The 21232-nt window shown below is 33.9% G+C and overlaps 2 protein-coding genes across 11 annotated transcripts in view; both read right to left on the reverse strand.

The window, feature by feature from the left end:
• The window catches only part of LOC129807335 (disintegrin and metalloproteinase domain-containing protein 10), a 107495-nt gene that overhangs the window by 26915 nt on the left and 59348 nt on the right, over positions 1-21232 (reverse strand). The window lies entirely within an intron of this gene.
• Positions 7102-19385, reverse strand: LOC129807337 (uncharacterized). The gene is made up of 2 exons (XM_055856542.1): positions 16450-19385; positions 7102-8939 (listed from the first exon to the last, which is right to left on the reverse strand). The coding sequence occupies exons 1-2, from the start codon at positions 17845-17847 to the stop codon at positions 8937-8939; spliced, it is 1401 nt and encodes a 466-aa protein (XP_055712517.1). The 5' UTR covers positions 17848-19385; the 3' UTR covers positions 7102-8936.

The raw sequence follows: 21232 nt of genomic DNA on the forward strand, positions 1-21232 counted from the left end.
TATGGGGTAACTTTACTTTTTGTCTTGTAAACGTCGTGCGTGAGTGAACAAGTTTCAATATCGTTTGGAGAAAATGGAGAGATGCATCGAGGATGAGATTCGCGAGACGCTTGAGGAATTGAAAATTCTGCATCAGAATTTGGCCGAAAAGGCGACAGCACTCCGGCTTGACTTACTGGAATTCCTGAGTAAGATTGATGAAAATCAATATCTCTCCGAGATATGTAAGTAAAAAATACAGTAGACTGTCAAATTCGGGCAATAGGCCGAAATGTCATACGGAATATAGAGAAATTCGGACGTGAAGCTATTTGAAATGCAACGCTTTTTTTTATTCATCTTCATATTATATTTAAACATTTTTAACTATTATGAATTCCACGAACAACACTCAATAATGAAAAATCACCACATAATCAAGAAAAATCACAGCAAATTTGAGCTTTACTTCTTCATTCGACAATCACAATCAAAAACATATTAATGTCAATAAGCTTTCTCACATGTAACTGCTGCCCGAATTTAAAAGAACTTAATTTGAGAGTCTACTGCACTTCAAATAACGTAATAATGGTTAATTTTTTTCCCTTACAGCTAAAAAAAAGCTGAAAAAGGAGACGAAAAGAAAAATACAGAAATTAAAGAAGTCAATTTCTTAATTTATTTCTGGGAATAAAAATTAAAGAACTGAAAAAATTTATTTTCAATTCAAATCGATTTCTTTCTCCTCAAATTATGCTTGGCTGCGGCTGCCTACCAACTTCACTAACTATTCGCCTCCATGGCTGCAACACCTGGAAAAAGATTAATAAAAAAATCAAATTTTAAGACTCTTTTCTCCTCACCTTCAGGAGCTCTTTCCACTTTTGCCTTCTTCATGATCTCCCTTTGTAGTAACTGCAACCGTTGGTACATGATGAAGTAGGCTTTAATTTCTCTCTTCATTTCTGCGTTTTTTTTTTTGGATTTCTTTGTGGGTTTTCCAGAACTCGTTTTGGTTGTCGTTCTTATCCATGTCACCTCTCTCGTAGCTGCAGCACAATTGAGAATTTATTCCACAAAATCTACCACTCACCCTGTAAAATAATGTCTCTGAAATAGTCAAATTTATTCGTCTAAATTTAAACGAATTTAGACGAAAAAGTTTGATTATTTTTCAGACATTTTTTTATAGGGTGAGTGGTCGATTTTGTGGAATAAATACTCAATTCTGCTGCAGCTACAAGAGAGGCGACATCGGCGACATGGATAAGAACGACAACCAAAACGAGTTCTGGAAAACCCACAAAGAAATCCAAAAAAAATATGCAGAAATGGAGAGAGAAATTAAAGCCTACTCCATCAAGTATCAACGGTTGCAGTTACTACAAAGGGAGATCATAAAGAAGGCAAAAGTGGAAAGAGCTCCTGAAGGTGAGGAGAAAAGAGTCTTAAAATTTGATTATTTTTTTTAATTATTAATCTTTTTCCAGAAGTGGCAGCCATGGAGGCGAAGTATAGGGGGATCCTTCATTTTTATGGAAAACTAATCCTAAAGGACTAGAATAAAAAGAATAAAAATATCCAAGAATTTATTTTTATTTATTTATTTATTGTTCTTCCACTCGAGTCCTTAGGCATAGCTGAATTCCTTCGTCAGAAACTGCTCCTCATCCTCCGGGAAAGTGGAGTAGTTATTCTCAGTCGAATCCACGGTAAAGCTAAAGTCTCTGACAACTCTTATGAGTGTACGTCTCATGCATAAGGAGTTTACTGGATGTATGACAAGGAACTGCAGATGCTATTTGCAATAAAGGATCTCATGAATGAGCTAAGATTTGATCAATTCGGCTGGATGCTCGCATGCAGCATACTTTACAGGCACAGCTGAATTCCTTCGTCAGAAACTGCTCCTCATCCTCCGGGAAAGTGGAGTAGTTATTCTCAGTCGAATCCACGGTAAAGCTAAAGTCTCTGACAGCTCTTATGAGTGTACGTCTCATGCATAAGGAGTTTACTGGATGTATGACAAGGAACTGCAGATGCTATTGGCAATAAAGGATCTCATGAATGACCTGCGATTTGATCAATTCGGCTGGATGCTCGCATGCAGCATACTTTACAGGCACAGCTGAATTCCTTCGTCAGAAACTGCTCCTCATCCTCCGGGAAAGTGGAGTAGTTATTCTCAGTCGAATCCACGGTAAAGCTAAAGTCTCTGACAACTCTTATGAGTGTACGTCTCATGCATAAGGAGTTTACTGGATGTATGACAAGGAACTGCAGATGCTATTGGCAATAAAGGATCTCATGAATGACCTGCGATTTGATCAATTCGGCTGGATGCTCGCATGCAGCATACTTTACAGGCACAGCTGAATTCCTTCGTCAGAAACTGCTCCTCATCCTCCGGGAAAGTGGAGTAGTTATTCTCAGTCGAATCCACGGTAAAGCTAAAGTCTCTGACAACTCTTATGAGTGTACGTCTCATGCATAAGGAGTTTACTGGATGTATGACAAGGAACTGCAGATGCTATTTGCAATAAAGGATCTCATGAATGAGCTAAGATTTGATCAATTCGGCTGGATGCTCGCATGCAGCATACTTTACAGGCACAGCTGAATTCCTTCGTCAGAAACTGCTCCTCATCCTCCGGGAAAGTGGAGTAGTTATTCTCAGTCGAATCCACGGTAAAGCTAAAGTCTCTTACAGCTCTTATGAGTGTACGTCTCATGCATAAGGAGTTTACTGGATGTATGACAAGGAACTGCAGATGCTATTGGCAATAAAGGATCTCATGAATGACCTGCGATTTGATCAATTCGGCTGGATGCTCGCATGCAGCATACTTTACAGGCACAGCTGAATTCCTTCGTCAGAAACTGCTCCTCATCCTCCGGAAAGTGGAGTAGTTATTCTCAGTCGAATCCACGGTAAAGCTAAAGTCTCTGACAACTCTTATGAGTGTACGTCTCATGCATAAGGAGTTTACTGGATGTATGACAAGGAACTGCAGATGCTATTTGCAATAAAGGATCTCATGAATGAGCTAAGATTTGATCAATTCGGCTGGATGCTCGCATGCAGCATACTTTACAGGCACAGCTGAATTCCTTCATCAGAAACTGCTCCTCATCCTCCGGAAAGTGGAGTAGTTATTCTCAGTCGAATCCACGGTAAAGCTAAAGTCTCTGACAGCTCTTATGAGTGTACGTCTCATGCATAAGGAGTTTACTGGATGTATGACAAGGAACTGCAGATGCTATTGGCAATAAAGGATCTCATGAATGACCTGCGATTTGATCAATTCGGCTGGATGCTCGCATGCAGCATACTTTACAGGCACAGCTGAATTCCTTCGTCAGAAACTGCTCCTCATCCTCCGGGAAAGTGGAGTAGTTATTCTCAGTCGAATCCACGGTAAAGCTAAAGTCTCTGACAACTCTTATGAGTGTACGTCTCATGCATAAGGAGTTTACTGGATGTATGACAAGGAACTGCAGATGCTATTTGCAATAAAGGATCTCATGAATGAGCTAAGATTTGATCAATTCGGCTGGATGCTCGCATGCAGCATACTTTACAGGCACAGCTGAATTCCTTCGTCAGAAACTGCTCCTCATCCTCCGGGAAAGTGGAGTAGTTATTCTCAGTCGAATCCACGGTAAAGCTAAAGTCTCTTACAGCTCTTATGAGTGTACGTCTCATGCATAAGGAGTTTACTGGATGTATGACAAGGAACTGCAGATGCTATTGGCAATAAAGGATCTCATGAATGACCTGCGATTTGATCAATTCGGCTGGATGCTCGCATGCAGCATACTTTACAGGCACAGCTGAATTCCTTCGTCAGAAACTGCTCCTCATCCTCCGGGAAAGTGGAGTAGTTATTCTCAGTCGAATCCACGGTAAAGCTAAAGTCTCTTACAGCTCTTATGAGTGTACGTCTCATGCATAAGGAGTTTACTGGATGTATGACAAGGAACTGCAGATGCTATTGGCAATAAAGGATCTCATGAATGACCTGCGATTTGATCAATTCGGCTGGATGCTCGCATGCAGCATACTTTACAGGCACAGCTGAATTCCTTCGTCAGAAACTGCTCCTCATCCTCCGGAAAGTGGAGTAGTTATTCTCAGTCGAATCCACGGTAAAGCTAAAGTCTCTGACAACTCTTATGAGTGTACGTCTCATGCATAAGGAGTTTACTGGATGTATGACAAGGAACTGCAGATGCTATTTGCAATAAAGGATCTCATGAATGAGCTAAGATTTGATCAATTCGGCTGGATGCTCGCATGCAGCATACTTTACAGGCACAGCTGAATTCCTTCATCAGAAACTGCTCCTCATCCTCCGGAAAGTGGAGTAGTTATTCTCAGTCGAATCCACGGTAAAGCTAAAGTCTCTGACAGCTCTTATGAGTGTACGTCTCATGCATAAGGAGTTTACTGGATGTATGACAAGGAACTGCAGATGCTATTTGCAATAAAGGATCTCATGAATGAGCTGAGATTTGATCAATTCGGCTGGATGCTCGCATGCAGCATACTTTACAGGCACAGCTGAATTCCTTCGTCAGAAACTGCTCCTCATCCTCCGGGAAAGTGGAGTAGTTATTCTCAGCCGAATCCACGGTAAAGCTAAAGTCTCTTAAACCCATTCAGTCAATGTGCCAGAAATACTTGAAATAGAATGTTCATTTTTTGGAATTATTTTCTTACGATGATTTTTTTGAAAAGTAAGCATTTTTTTTATGGGGGCCCGGGAAGCCCTTGTCAAACATGCACTGAATTTAAATTCTGTGCATTAATTAAATACAAACTTGATTGATTTAGATAGAGTAACCATCCAAGAACACAAATTGGCAACCAGAATTCAAATCGGGAAAGAGGATGAAGGCCAATTTTAACAAATTCGACGGCATGTCAAATTTTCCATTCCTCATTTTGTGCAAAAATTTTGCATGACTTTCCACGAAGCGAGAAAAGAACAACAAAACGTATTAGGTGAGATTCTTAACAATCTCACCTACTATAATCCTAACAAAATTTCATGTCCTCCGATCGCGCTCAAACTTGGCCAAAATGTGTTTCGCCACTTCCTGATCACGAATATATGGGGGGCTAAGTTACGTTCCCGGCCGGCCGGCCGGCCGGCCGTCCGGCCGTCCGGCCGCTCTTTGGAGCTTAATAGCTCCTAAACTAAAAAAGATATCGACTTGCGGTTTTCGGCAAAGGTTAAATATCGTATGAAAATTGCAACATGGTGCATTGACCCCCCACCCCCCACCCCTCCTTCCGCCATTTTGAAGACCCCCCTTTTTTTGTTTTCTCAATAGCTCCGGCCCTATGGCATCGAGCGGGCTCAAATTTTAGTATGTTATGGCTGGGCCTTAGAGCTTTCCATCAATACCAAACTTAAGGTCCCCCGACCCCCCTGACCCGAGCTATAAGGGTCCAAAAAAAATTTCTTAAAATGGCCATAACTCCGGTTCTAATTGTCAGAATTTAAAAAATGAGGGCTTTTTGGAAAGCTCTCGTGAAATGCCACTTCCTCTTCTAACATCGCAAGTTCATAAAACCACCGCTAGGGGCGCTATTATTAAAAAGAAAATTTTTAAATCTTAAAAGTTAAATAACTCAAAAATTCCTTATGCAATCGGGCTGAAAATTTAGTATGTTGTAGCCGTTGATTATACCTATCAAACAAAAAAAACCTTAAGTCGATCCATAACCCCTGACCCGAGCTATAAGGGGTCAAAGTTCGAACATTGACCGGCCTCTATCTCCGGTTCTAATTAACATATCGACCTAAATTTTACCTTTTTGGTTTCGTCTCGATGAGCACTTTCAGATGGAAGTTCAAAAAGTCACTACAGGTGGCGCTGTGATAGCGTCAAAATTCATCGAAATTCAAAGTCACTTTTCTCAAAAACGGCATTGTGCAAGTTAATGAAATTTTAGTATGTTGTAGTCCAGTCTAGGACGTTTCCAAACTGGTGCGTATGCGCGCTGTGGTTTCAATAGAACCGGAGATATGAGGGGTCAAAGTTCACAAAATTTAAAAAATCATATCTCCGGTTCTATGTGACCGATTTTGATGAATGAGGGCTTAAACGAAAGATCTCACCAAATACTACAACTTTCTAGAACATTTGAACTTCGTGGGACCAACACCAGGGGCGCCACAGTCAAAAAACGAATTTCAATATCACATAACCTCAATTATCTCGACTGTCGCTGAACCGATTTTGATGATTGCTTCGACATAATTGTAGAGCACATTTGTCTCTACATTTCGTCCATACATCATTTTCCGGTCAGACTACGCTATCACTCCGATTTTGCCGTTTAAGTGTGAAAAAATTGATTTTTCCCATAATAACGCTTTGAAATCACTCAGATGCCAATTTGACTGCCTCTACTCCACCAAGACACTTAAAATAGGGTTTTAAATGGAAAATCCCACAGAATACAACAATTCTTTGATATAGTTGAAGTTCAACAAATGACTACTTGGGGCACTCTGATGGATAAAAAACGAGTTAAGAAACAAAAAACCTCGATTATCTTGGCTTCTGAGTAATCGATGAGATCATGTTCTATGGAAAAATTATAGAGAACATTCTGGTCTACATTTCACCCATATAACACTTTTCTGTCAGTTCATCCAAATCCTTGATATTTTGGTTTAAATACAAAATTTGTATAATTTCACGAATTTTATTCAAGATAACTGAATGGCGTCTCCCTACTTCAGCTCTAAATCGAATTTGCATGCACTCCGAGTTAGCTTACGTTAAGAATCTCACCTACATAAGCCGGTTAGGATTATCTGTCCCTTTGAATCTCTGTCTGACTATTTTTTCCAAGTAATTGAAGGACTAAAGTAACTAAAAATCCATTCCCGACAGAAATTCGGATATCCATTGCCCAAGAATAAATCATCTGAAATTATTCAATTTGCGTATGATGTATAATACCACCTAAATACCATGATAAATAAATACCAATAAATACCAATAAATACCATGAATACGTATGATGTATAATACCACCTCCGGACAAATTTCTTAGAGGAAAATCGTGCATTAAAATAGTTTTTAAAGTTTTTTTTTTTATTTCAAATCTGTTTTAAATAATTTTTGAATTAATTAATTGTCGTCAGTTTTTGAATTTTCTTCAGCATGTCTTTTTTTATTGAAAGTTTTCCTGCAAAGAAATTAAAATTAATTAGAATTGATTTGTGTTTTGTAATATAAGGTGAGCTTCTTGATCATCTCACTATTTTTATTACCAAACTCCGACAGTGAAGCCTTTTCAATTTCTTCCAGAAATTCTGATACTTCCAGCCTAAGAACCGTGGCTCTTTCTGAGATCCTTGAGTGGAGCTCCTTAAGAGCTTCCAACTTTTGGAAAAACTCTTTCTCCATATCCTCCATGTTTTTCAGCGGTGTTGTCGATCCGTGGTTTATTTATGGGAACTTCACGCAAAATTCAAGTTCTTAATTTGACGTCTACAATCTTGTAAGTAAAGTTGGCTACAGATTGACAATAAACCAATTTCAAAGTGAAGTTGGTTTACGATCAATTTGTAGGCAACTTCACAAATATAATTTTAAATTTCAAATAATATTAACCCATTCAGTCAATGTACCAGAAATACTTCAGATAGAATATTCATATTTTGAAATTAGATTCATACAGATTAATAGATGATTTTTTTGAAAAGATTTTTTTATCTATTATTATTATCTTAAAAAATGAAATTAGTAGCAAGATTCATAAGTTGAGGAATCTTCGTATAGATTCTGTTTTCCTAATTTTTGTGTTTGTTCATTAAAAAAAAATAGAATACTCCAAACATTTTTTTTTAAATTAAAAAATTGAAAAATATTCATTTAACCAACACTGAAGCTAATTAGGCAAGCTATTGCAAAATTTAGAGCTTTCAGCCCTGTAGAGCAATAAGCGCAAAATTGTTAATCCAGAAATTTCGTTTCTATTGTTAATTTCTCCAAAAGATCCACTCCACACCATGACCGTTGGAAAACTCTTGTAGGAAAGATCTGTCAAATAATTTCTGTACCACATCCCAACTTAATTACTCTGATCTTAACATCCATTAACGCAAGCTGAGTCAAATTTTTCTATGACAATTGTTAGTATAACATTGAAGGCTCTATCTAATTACATGTCAGCTGTGAAATTGGAAATTGCCAACATTGTAATTTTCCAAGCGACCAAAAATTTCATCTATTCCTGAACCCACTTTGAATATTATGCGGGTTCTCGACGATGCTTTGATAGATGCTTTAACGATGCTGTTCTACTAATGTGATGCAGCAATCCCATATCATCTCAGATATCAGCATAATCATATCGTCAACTATTCTTTTCAACAGATAAAAAACAGATAGGCACTAAGATTCACAAATTTAGGACAATTAACTCCCTCTCGATTCATCTTCCCTGATTTTTGTACTCAAACAAGAACACAATAAAAGTGAAAACATAATTATCTCAGTAACATTTTTAAATATGAAATTTAGATTTATTCCAATTCTGTTTTTGCCAAGATATATACATTACGTTTGTCGTCTTTAGTCCTAAATATAATTTAAAGCTATTTCGATTTAGCTAACAAACTAACATACAATAATGTTATTTAGATTAAATGTTTTTGTCAAATTATTTCTTCGGTGTTGAAAATCACAGCTGCGTTGATATAGTCATGTAAGCGCTTATGTAAAGATTATCGAGACTTGCAAGTCATTATAATGGGTTGTCAGCCTTTTTAGGCGGACCTTGGAGAAGGTAGCTGTAGAAATATCCTAATCTTGTTTGAAATTGGATCCGAATACTTTCCTGAAGTACCAAAAGATCAAGATGTGTGGAAGATATCTCTAAGTTTCCTAAGTCCAAGATCTCATCCGGTATTAAGTGTTGAAAATCACTGAAATGAATGAATGGAATAAATAATACTACTCAAGAAACAGTAAATGTTAATAAAGTACACTGAGTTATAGCCTCTTTTATACACTTGGGAGCAATACTTGTAAAAAAAAAGCTTTTTTTAAGAATTTTTTTTTACCGTTGTAGGCAGAAACGTGTAATTAAAAAAAAAGCATTTTAAAAGTTATAGACGTGTTATCAGTTGTAGACGTCATTAATCTTCTCTAGATTTAAATAATAATAATAATTTTTTTTTATTCAAAAGAAATTCAAACCCATAAACCAGTAAACGATGTCTATTCATGGGTTTTAACCTCGGCAAAAAAGTATATTGGCTTATGGTCCGAAAAATATGATTCATATATTCCTGCTTTAATATCGTATTTTGTTTTACTAAATATTATATCTAACTGATTTCCATGTTTCGTAGTTATTTCTGCAGGGTTTAGTTCGTTATTCATATTGTAAGCTTTTAAGAATTTCAGAAATTGAGTTTGTTCAAAGCCTTGAAGAACATTAAAATTAAAATCTCCCATGAGTATTACACTGTGATCATTTGATATTTGAGAGTATATTTTTTCAAATGTTATTTTAAATTTTTCAAATGGAACCTGTGGTGATTTATAACCAGTAATAACAGATATTTTGTTGTTTATTTCAATAACAAATAGATTAATACTAAATTTATTGTGAATATCATATTGGCTTTCTTCAAAACTTACTCTAATTTCAAAATTATGTTTATTTTTAACATAAGATAGTAGTCCTCCTATATTCTCAAATTCATTATCTTTCCTGTACAATATACTATAGTTATTTATACAGGGAATATTATTGTTTTCCTTCTTTGTCTTTGTTTCTGAAAGTATGATTACGTCATAATTTTTGTACCATACATCTGCATCTATATCTACAAAATGTTTATTTAGTGACAAAATATTGTGATAACAAATTTTTATATTGTGCTTGTTGTTTTCGAATAATTCATTCATGGGTAATTTAAGATATTTTTGAGTTTTTAACTTATCAATTTCTAAATCAACTTGATCTAAAACTGCTGGTGGTTTTGGTGGTTTAAATTGACCAATGATATATAATCCAGATAGTGATGTAACTCTACTTATAGCAACATATAATAGTTTCCTACTAAGAAATTCGCCTTTCGTGAAGTCCAGACAAAGTGAAGTATAGGTTTGGCCTTGAACTTTATGTATTGTAGCAGACTCTGCTGGTCGCAACGGAAATTGTTTCCTCGATATTTGCCTGGGGTTTCTTGCACTGAGATAAAATAGAATTTTTGTTTTTTCTATTGGTGTTAGATTATTTTCTAATTTTTTTTCCCGGTTATATTTTCGATGTCGTGCTTCGTTCCTTAATTTTCGTCCTACTCTTTCTTCTGGAAATTCTAACCAAGCGATTGTTACAGTATTTGTTTCATCATATGTTAAATGGCGGAGAGTGCCAGTAGCCCCGTTTACAAGTCCATCTTCTATGTCTATATTATTAGTAATCATGTATCTAATTCCTAGTTTTAATTTCAATTCATATGGACATCCACCTGTATCTCTGACATTTTTAGATTGAACTTGATTCATTATATCAATATGTTGCTTTTCTGAAACTTTATCAATAATTCGATCTTCTGCAATGACACTATAAAATTCACCAGAACTGTTTGTAATCCTTTCTTCATTGTAATTTTCAACATTTTTGTTATATGCATAGAGTCTCATAGCATTTATAGGAATGTGATCACCGTTATTAACAGTCCTTGACTTTATTAAATTGATGTCAATTTCAGTCATTTTTCCTTTAACTAAGTTATTAAGTGCTATAGTGAATGATAAATCATCTCTTTGTCGCATTATTTCCGTTAATTCATAGTATTTGAATTCCTCCCATAGCGGATTGTCATCTAATATTGGTGCTAGTTCACTTGATGTTGGTGAACGGAAAATGTGTCTATCTTTTACAGGTGGTAGTTGGTTTAAATCTCCGACCACTATTACGGATTTTCCAGCAAAACTTTTGTTTTCACCAAAGATCTGATTCATTCTTGCATCAATCTTGGCAAATGCATTTGCTCCCACCATGGATATTTCGTCTATTATAATTAACTTGACATCCAATAATTTAGCTCGAATTGTATTCGCAATATCATCTGAGAGGCGATCTGATTTTGTATGCTGCATGATTGGGAGACAAAACGCTGAATGTATGGTCATTCCACTTATCAAAAATGCTGCCATTCCTGATGGTGCACAAAGCAAAACTTTTATGGATTCAGGATTACTGCCAGGTAAATTATCATAATAATGTGTGACTAATTGATATATGCAACTTATGACACGTGATTTTCCTACTCCAGCTGAACCAGATATGAATATTCTAAGTGGCAAATTTTTTTCAGTCTTCAAGCTCTGATAAATGTACATTACTATTTCTCGTTGTTTTTCGTTTAATGTTTTCATATTTTCACAAATTTCATCTTTTGTAATTCTTACTGGACAAGTATATTTCTTAGAATTATTATTTTCAATGTTGTCCTCTATGTCTGAAAATATATCTACTTCTTGTTCCCTATCAACTGGATCATTTTGATTTGAATTTTCGTTATCCCTCCTGTCCTCATCATCTACTTGAAGTTCTTTAATTGCTCGATGTATAGCGTCTTCAACGTCTTCAGTTAAAAATGTAAATTTATTTTTAACCTTATTTATATCATGTATATTATTCAAGTACTTTTGTACGTGGTTACAATTTTCTACTTCATCTTCTTCATTGCGCCACGGTAGGAAAAGCATAAGATGCTCACGATAGAAATTGTCTGGGTCTTGTTCTTCCTTGTATCTGCTATAACGTACAATTTTTGATCTCTTCCTTTTTGATAACTCGTGATCTTTTTCGCCATCGTTAATGCCATCATCATCATTAACATCATCGTCATCATTTGTAGTATTTTTTGTATAATAGTCTGCTGCAAATTCAATCAAAGTTAGCCTTTCCCATTCTTCCTTGCGGTTACTATACTTTACCATAATATTTTCCGCAAATATGTCCGTTGAATCAATCGGCAGTTTTTGAAGTTGTTTCTTAGTTTTCAACATTCTGACACGTTCATTAATAGGACGGGTATTAATATAAATATTTCCTCTGCTGCATTGTGATAGCGGTAGTTGCAAACCGTAATATGCTGCTTCCGGTGCTGTTACTAATTTACTATTCAGAAAACCATTACAATATTTACGCATTTTCTGATGTAATGTGAAATCACCTTTTACACTCATTTCTTGCATGATATCTTTTAGAATTTTAGACACTCCCGCTTCTGATTTACTTATGTAATCTACAACATATTTCGCAAGTGCGTAAACCTCAGCAACAAATTGTATATCCATATTGGATTCTAAGCAATTCATAATGTCCACATTATATGCGTTGATATTTACTTCCAAGCTACTGCGTTTGAGAAACATTTTCGTGCGTTTGATATGATACCTCAGTGCCATTATATATTCTTCTCTGGTCATTTCTAATTTTTGCAAAATTTCATCAAAAGTCATATCAACATATTTTTTAGAAAAATATTTTGTTAAGTTCATAATCTTAATGTAATAGTTCTCCATTTTGATAGACATTGTTGGACTCTTATCCTCATTTGCAACTGGTCTTAGAATTTCGGTTTTGTCTAGCGGTGGCATTGGGAAATTAAATCGACATTTTTCCTTCTTTCCTTTATAACACGTGCTTGAATGAACATGCATTTGTTTTTTGATATATGGATATTCATCTGGGTCTTTATATTGACATGTAATGAAGCTATCAATAATTTCAATAACTTTTTCGAAAGATGTAGGATCGTCTTCGTTTAATATGGGAAAATTGTTGAGCCATAAAAGAATGTGTTGATGGGGACTACCTCTCATTTGAAATTCTGTTCTTTGGAAAGAGTCAATTACAAAGTAATGTCTAAAAGGACCACATTTTCCAGGATTAGTGATTGGGTCAATTCTTAGCATTTTCATTAAATTGTTAACCCTATTCTCAAAATATCTGACACAAGTGACTGGATCATTTTGCACAAGGCGTGTTTTGGTTCCTTTATCTAATAACATACTTTCTTCAATTGATAGGTTCTTGCCTTCATTTTTAGCAAGTTCTTGAATTAATTCTGGCCAATATATTTCTGAACAAGTCAATGTTAAAAATATTGCCGGCCTTCCTAATTGTCTAAACATCGTCATTAAGAGATTTTGTTTTTCTGCCCAGTATGCGGGAGTGAGTTGATTTGTTTTCATAAATCTATAACCGTCATCATGTTCTATCAATTTACTCAGTTTTGCATCACTAACAACATCAGCTGCAGTTAAATTATTTACATTTTTAGATTTTCTTAAACAAGTGTTTGCAATACTATAAATTGATCGTTGTAATTTTTGATTGGCCATGTACAGAACTTTTATGGGTGTACTACATCTCCTATCTCTTCGTCTTAATTCAGATTTTACACGTTGCGCATATGAAAGACTTTCATTTTCAATTTTATGACCACAGTAAATTTTAGGAAATGAGAGTTCCTCTAAATATTTTTGAGAGTGAGCATACACAGGACGTTTTCCTTGCCCAGGCGCAAATATTTGAATTTTTGTTTGTTCAGCTTCAATTTGATTTAGATTTAACAGCATAACATCTTCATTTTGTACGTTATTTTCTTCGTCAAAAATGTCTTCGAGTTTATTTAAGACAAAATCATTACGTGAGTCACTTTGAGAATTTTGCATAGTTTTGTATTCTTCGTCTTCCCAAATATTTGAGTTGGTGCAATAATTGCTATTTTGTATTAAAGGAAACATAGTAATTATTCCAGTTGTGAATATATTGTATAAATGTTTACGCATTTCATTTTTATTATAAACGATATTACTGGGATTTATATTTTGTAAAAGACTTACACTATTAGCTATAGCATGTAAGCCACATGAGATTTTATCAATTTGCTGGTCAGTTTTCTCAAAACTAATGTTTACATGACCTGCTTCCATTGTTTTTGGGTAAATTTTTGTTAAAAAGCTAATGCAATCCTCATCAAGATGGTTGAGATGCAAAGAGTCATACACATAAATTTTACCTCCCTCATGTAATGTTGTAACCCAGTGACCAATTTTTAAACCTTTTTGTGGTTTCAAAAAAAGTAATTGTATGTTTCTATTATTTTCCGATATATTCTTTACACGATTAACGCCATTTGCAGTTCGCATATATAAAGTACTTTGCATTATATTATTGTTAAATTGTCTGTTTGCAATATAATTAAATTGATCCACGTGAAAATCATTAATATACTCCATAGGATTTAAAATTACTTTCAAATTTTCATTATTTTTGATTGAAATTTCGTTTGAGTCATCATAAATACTATTTTCAATATTACTTAAATCCATATAAATAATTTCTTCGTTGCTATTATGTTTATTAGATACTGTCGTTGGAAACATAGTTATTCTACCACTATTAAATATATTGTACAAGTGTCTGCGTAGTTTTGTATTTTCATAAATTATATTACTAGGATTTATATTATTTAAAAGAGTTATACTGTTTGCTATAGCGTGAATTCCGCAAGAGGTACCGTCGATTTGCTGATTAGTTTTTGGAAATGTTATACGACCAGCTTTCATTGCTTCTGGGTATAATTTTGATAAAAATCTTGTAGATTTTTCGTCCAGTCTATTCCAACCTAGAGAATCATACACATATATATTACCCTCATCGTACAAAGTGGTTATCCAATGACCAATCTCTGAAAGTCCTTTTGGTTCCAAAAAGACTATTTGAACACATCTACTTGATTCATCAATTTGAATAACGTGTTCTAATAAATCTTCTGAAAGCATAAGTAAAACGCTCTGCATGAAATTTGGAAAATTTTTATTCGCCATTTCCATAAATAAATTTATATGTATATCTTGAAGATATTCCGAAGGATCAAGAATTTCTTTAAAAATACCGTTATATTCATTACTATATTGTTCAGATAAACATATTTTTTCGATTTTAGGATCACTTGGCTGAATTGGAATCATTTTAGCATACTTGTTTGAAACATTATTATTTTTAGTTTGAATTTGTAGTTGTGAATCTATACTGTTTGAGCATATAATTTCATTATTCTGGGGATCTCCTTCATCGTTATGAAGTTTTGTATCCGTATCAACTATATTATAAATTTCATTTTGTATTTTATTTTCTAATGGCATATCAGTAATACTGTTGATATGATTTTTAAATTGAATATCAACCTGTGTATCCTTACTATAAATGGATTGAATTTTTTGGTCAATTTCGCTACCTTTTATCTCTTGGGTTTGTGTATCAATTTCATGATGTTTGATATCATAATTGGCAACTGGAATATTTTTTTCAATGTTGATATCTAATTGTGTATCTATGCTATATATATCTTTGACATGATTATAAAGATGTTTGTCAATTTGTGTTTCCAAACTATATACTGATTTAATTTTGTCATTATCATCTTGGTCAACGATGAATTCAATTTCTTCAGTATTTTTCATATAATTGATATAATTTTTGTCAATTTTAATTTTAAATAGTTTATATAATGGTGTATGCTCCAAATATTGTAAAGCCTCTATTACAACGGCTGGTCTTACAGTTTCAAACATATAATGTGACTTGTGATCAATGTGTCTTTTTAATTTTACTTGAACTGTTGACATGTTGTCAAATGTTCTCGGTAAAACACTTGTCATATTATTCACTTCAACGGGGATATGTACTACGCTGCCTTTCAAACCTTTCTGAGGATTTAATACATATTTTTTTAATTCGCGTATTTCCATAAAATTTATAAATGGTGCAACCATTCTTTCCTCAAGGTCAGTTAATTTGCTAATGCATTCTGGAATTTCTGGAAATGAGAGACCATTTACTATTGCTAAAGGTGGTAATTTGTTTTTATTTAAGGAATTTAGACAAGTTGTACAACAATATTCAGATATAAGTAAAATATTATTAAGATAATTTTTATCGGAATATTTACATTTTTCAATGTTTAATTTCTTAACTGAACGTTCGAAGAACAAGCCTTCGCAACATCCACAAATATATTCTGGTACATCTTTTTTTGCCTTAAGAAAATCTAAAATAGTATTATTTTTTGACCTATTCGTGTCTTTAATATTTTTTTTAAGTTTATTTTTTAGTTTGTCTCTGAAATTAAGTACTTGATATTCATATGAATTATTCTTATCTTTAGCATTATATTTTTTCTTAATTCCTTTGAATGTTTTCCTATTTTTGTATATATCCCTTCGCTTTGTTCTACGTATTCTTTTAAATGACTGTAGTCTCACTGATATACACCTAACTTTTTTGTTTTTAAATTGCTTGTTAATCATTAAAGTAAAAGATTTAGGAATTTTGTTTACGGTGGCATGCAATGCTTTTTCATACCTAATTTTTCTGAGAATATTTTCAAGCTTACTTACTTTTGGATTCCTTCGTTCAGTTTGATGTCTTTTCCTCCTATCAGCATTCTCTAATGCTCTCTTTTTGGGGTTCTTTTCTCGTTCCAGCTGATGTTTTCTTTTTCGAATGTCGTTTTCTTTCCTTTTTTTCTTAGGATTTCTCTCCCGTTCCTCCTTATGCATTAATTTTCTCTTTTCGTTTTCCAGTTTTTTTTTCTTTGGATCTCTTTCCCGTTCCTCCTTATGCATTAATTTTCTCTTTTCGTTTTCCAGTTTTTTTTTCTTTGGATCTCTTTCCCGTTCCTCTTTATGCATTAATTTTCTCCTCTCGTTTTCCAGTTTTTTTTTATTTGAATCTCTTTCCCGTTCCTCTTTAAGCATTAATTTCCTCCTTTCATTTTCCAGTTTTTTTTTCTTTGGATCTCTTTCCCGTTCCTCTTTATGCATTAATTTTCTCCTCTCGTTTTCCAGTTTTTTTTTATTTGAATCTCTTTCCCGTTCCTCTTTATGCATTTTTTTTCTCCTTTCAGTTTCCAGTTTTTTTTTATTTGAATCTCTTTCCCGTTCCTCTTTAAGCATTAATTTCCTCCTTTTGTTTTCCATTTCCTTTTTTTTTAAATTTTCTTTTCTTTCTTTTGAATGTTGCTGTTTTCGTCTTTCATTGTCTCTCTTCTGGAGGTATGCGCTTTTTTTTGCAATTTTTAACTGTTTTTTTGAATTTTTTTTGCAAGTTTTCTTTTTTTTATCTGAAATTTCATTTGAATTTTTTATTTCGTAATTGTTTTGAGATATAATTTCTGTATTTTGGGTATCCATACAAATTCTGTTTTGTAAACTTGAATTGTGATTTGTTGATGTATAAGGCAAGATATTTGTTTTAGAACTACTTGAAAAAACTGAAATCACCGAACAAGGCGTAATTATAAAACAAAATTCTTCCTTATACTCAAAGTTCCCATAACAAAAATTATATATCAAAATATTACATAATTTATTGGGATCTTCATAGCCACATAAAACCGATTTTCCATTTCTTGTAACAAATTGACCAAATTTACCTCTTCCATGACTATCAAAAAAGTAATATAATTTCTCAATTTTAAAAATTGAAATACATATATCATTACAAGTAATAACTCCATAGTCATAATTTTTGAAAAAAAATAATAAAGCAAACAACAAAGATTGGTTTTCCGATTTTCCTAGAATCTCTCCCTGAAGTTCATTTTTGTTTAGAATAGTATTCAAAACAAATTTTTTATTAAATACTGTTAGATTTTTAGGCATTTTTTCAATATTTAAGTAATCACATGTTTCATTTTTCATTAATTCTAAATAAATTTTATTACCCTCAATAAGTATATTGTCTAATGTATGATTTGACCAACTATTTAATTTTGTTTCGAATGCCCAAATCATACTTACAACTGCATTGGCACAACATTGTTTATTATTCGAAATTTCATTAAATAATTTTGTATTGTCCTGAGTAAAATTTCCAGTAATAAAAATTATAGGGTATTCTATTCCTATTGATGCGAAAAAATGAGAATTTTGTGGTATTTTTTTACCTTTTCCACCTTTTTTTTGTGCACCTCCATTTAATGTCTCCACATAATTGTGAACATTTGGTTTGGCCGGAGCCTTTTCTCCCGATTGTAAACCATAATTTTTGGTTTCAACCGGGGCGACTTCGCCTCCTGGAACAAGCCAGGGAGCGGAAATATCTCTATCTTCTTCAGCAATGCTTTATCTGAAACAAAGGTTAATAAAATCATTAGAGAGTTTTCATTTCTAGTTTAAAACATTTATTAGTAAGGGAAGAGTACCTCGGAGCGGAATGTTAAGAGACATGCTCCATATTTAGTTAAGAATATAATCCACAAAACATTATTTGGTATTTTTATGCTTGCTAATTGATACATTAGTGATCCCTTTAACTATATCTGTGCTTTTGAATTTTAAATTTTTACATTAAATTAATAAAAAATATGTGTAATTGCAAACTTGCACTCTGTACCTCGGATCGTCAGAAATTTAACCAAGTGTCTCAGGGAAAATTGGTTTTATAAATTAAATTTAAGTTACTGCACTGTATTCTTGTGAGAGTTAAATGGTAAAAAGTAGCTAATAATTTTTAAAAAATCATTTAATTTGGAGCAACAATGTGGTATTAACCTGACGATCCGAGGAACACTGCCGATCGCTGGTACACTTCCCTTATCATCTAATACAATCAAATTTTAGCGTCAAATTCCGCGGATTATTGCAATTTGGACACTTGTTCATTCATTGTTTGAATTTTGCTATGGGGATATTATATTGCATAGTGTAACGTAATAAGTAAATATTTACCTTTGGAAGATATAAATCGACGTACTTTCACAAGCACTTTGCACTACTCAATAAAATTAAACACTTGAGGTTCTTTAATTTTCACAGTTTTTAATTTTTGTTTTGCCAGACGTGGCTACTCGATTTCAACAATGACGTGACGCTTATGAATGAATGAAGTTTGCTACAATTTGATAACTAGTTGACAATCATTCGCCCATACCCAGTGGTCATCCACACATTACAGTATGCTTGACTGATGCATGACATGAATGCTTACCCTATCACTGTCTCTTATAGGAAATTTGTACATAAACCTTACACTTGTTCGTCATCAGAAATGCATACAGGGTCATGACATTTCCTATGTTTCCCACATGTTTCTAGCGCGCCGAAAAAACATTTGAGTTCATTAGCTGTTTTCTGTCATTGTAGAATGAATTAACAAAAAATACTAATACAAAATAAAAGCTAGTTTAATAATTAAGAGGCAACCGAAATCCCCAAATTGGCAACCTACATAGTTTTGAAGATATCTCGTGAAATGTGTACGAAAACAGGAAAAAATTTGTGCTAAAACTGGTCACAGTTTTAAAAGCTAATGTCACCTCCTTGAATGCATACATGTAAAGTATATGTATAACTACCCAATTTGCATTTTTGTAAACCTTAAATGTAGTCAATAAATAAATAAAGTTAATATTGATATACATTTTAAGTTCTCACAACACATGGGGATGTCAAAATGTCAATGTCACACCCGACGACAGCCAACTTGTCAGTCCAATTTTTTTTTTTTTTTTTTTAGGACATGAATGTCCTTCCGATGAGCGTCGGTGTATTGGGTGCAATCCAAAATAAAAACACACAATGTACCAGAGCTTTCGACACCTATCGTGTCTTCTTCACTCTGGTACATTGTGTGTTTTTATTTTGGATTGCACCCAATACACCGACGCTCAACGGAAGGACATTCATGTCCTAAAAAAAAATACGAGTATCATCCACCGTCGGCTCATCTTTCTCTACTGTCAATCCAAATGTCATCTATTACTTGCATATCTTACAAATGCATTACAAATTAGTGTGGACTATGCCTTACAATTTGTCAGGCATGACAAAGACAGTTGTGGATTGACCACTGGGTAGATGAAGTTAGCTATAAATCGATTTAATTGACATTAAGTTGACAATCAATCGCCCATAGATGAAGTTTTTTTTTCGTTTTTAATAATTTCAGCAAATATTCCAATGTTTTTATTTTTATTATCTCGCTTTCTAAGTATTTATTAGATAAATGATGTTCAGATATTCACACCTTCAACCAGGCAGTGGTGTAATATCAGTTCTTGTCAAGAATATCTTTAAAGTTTTTAATGCTTCTATGGAATAAGACTCTAAAATAAAATTAAGAAGATGACAATGGGAATTGCTGAATTGACGAAGGTTAGATGAATTTCTTTTTATCTCAAAGAAGCTTGTGAGGTGACTACAAATTTTCTACTACAAAAATTCTACAAATTTTATATTTAAACCAAAATATCAAGGATTTGGATGAACTGACTGAAAAGTGATATATGGGTGAAATGTAGACCAAAATGTTCTCTATAATTTTGCCGTAGAACTTGAACTCATCGATTACTCAGAAGCCAAGATAAGCGAGGTTTTTTGTTTCTTAACTCGTTTTTTCATCCAGAGTTCCCCAAGTAGTCATTTGTTGAACTTCAACTATTTCAAAGAATTGTTGTATTTTGTGGGACTTTCCATTTAAAACCCTATTTTAAGTGTCTTGGTGGAGTAGAGGCAGTCAAATTGGCATCTGAGTGATTTCAAAGCGTTATTATGGGAAAAATCAATTTTTTCACACTTAAACGGCAAAATCGGAGTGATAGCGCAGTCTGAGCGGAAAATGATGTATGGGCGAAATGTAGAGACAAATGTCCCCTACAATTATGTCGAAATAATCATCAAAATCAGTTCAGCGACAGTCGAGATAATTGAGGTTATGTGATATTGAAATTGGTTTTTCGACTGTGGCGCCCCTGGTGTTGGTCCCACGAAGTCCAAATATTTTAGAAAGTTGTAGTATTTGGTGAGATCTTTCGTTTAAGCCCTCATTCATCAAAATCGGTCACATAGAACCGGAGATATGATTTTTTGAATTTCGTGAACTTTGACCCCTCATATCTCCGGTTCTATTGAAACCACAGCGCACTTACGCACCATTTTGGAAACGTCCTAGACTGGACTACAACATACTAAAATTTCATTAACTTGCACAATGCCGTTTTTGAGAAAAATGTCTTTGAATTTCGATGAATTTTGACGCTATCACAGCGCCACCTATGGTGACTTTTTGAACTTCCATTTGAAAGTGCTCATCGAGACGAAACCAAAAAGGTAAAATTTAGGTCGCTATGTTAATTAGAACCGGAGATAGAGGCCGGTCAATGTTCGAACTTTGACCCCT

The sequence above is a fragment of the Phlebotomus papatasi genome, chromosome 3 (assembly GCF_024763615.1).
Source record: "Phlebotomus papatasi isolate M1 chromosome 3, Ppap_2.1, whole genome shotgun sequence".
NCBI classification, from domain to species: domain Eukaryota; kingdom Metazoa; phylum Arthropoda; class Insecta; order Diptera; family Psychodidae; genus Phlebotomus; species Phlebotomus papatasi.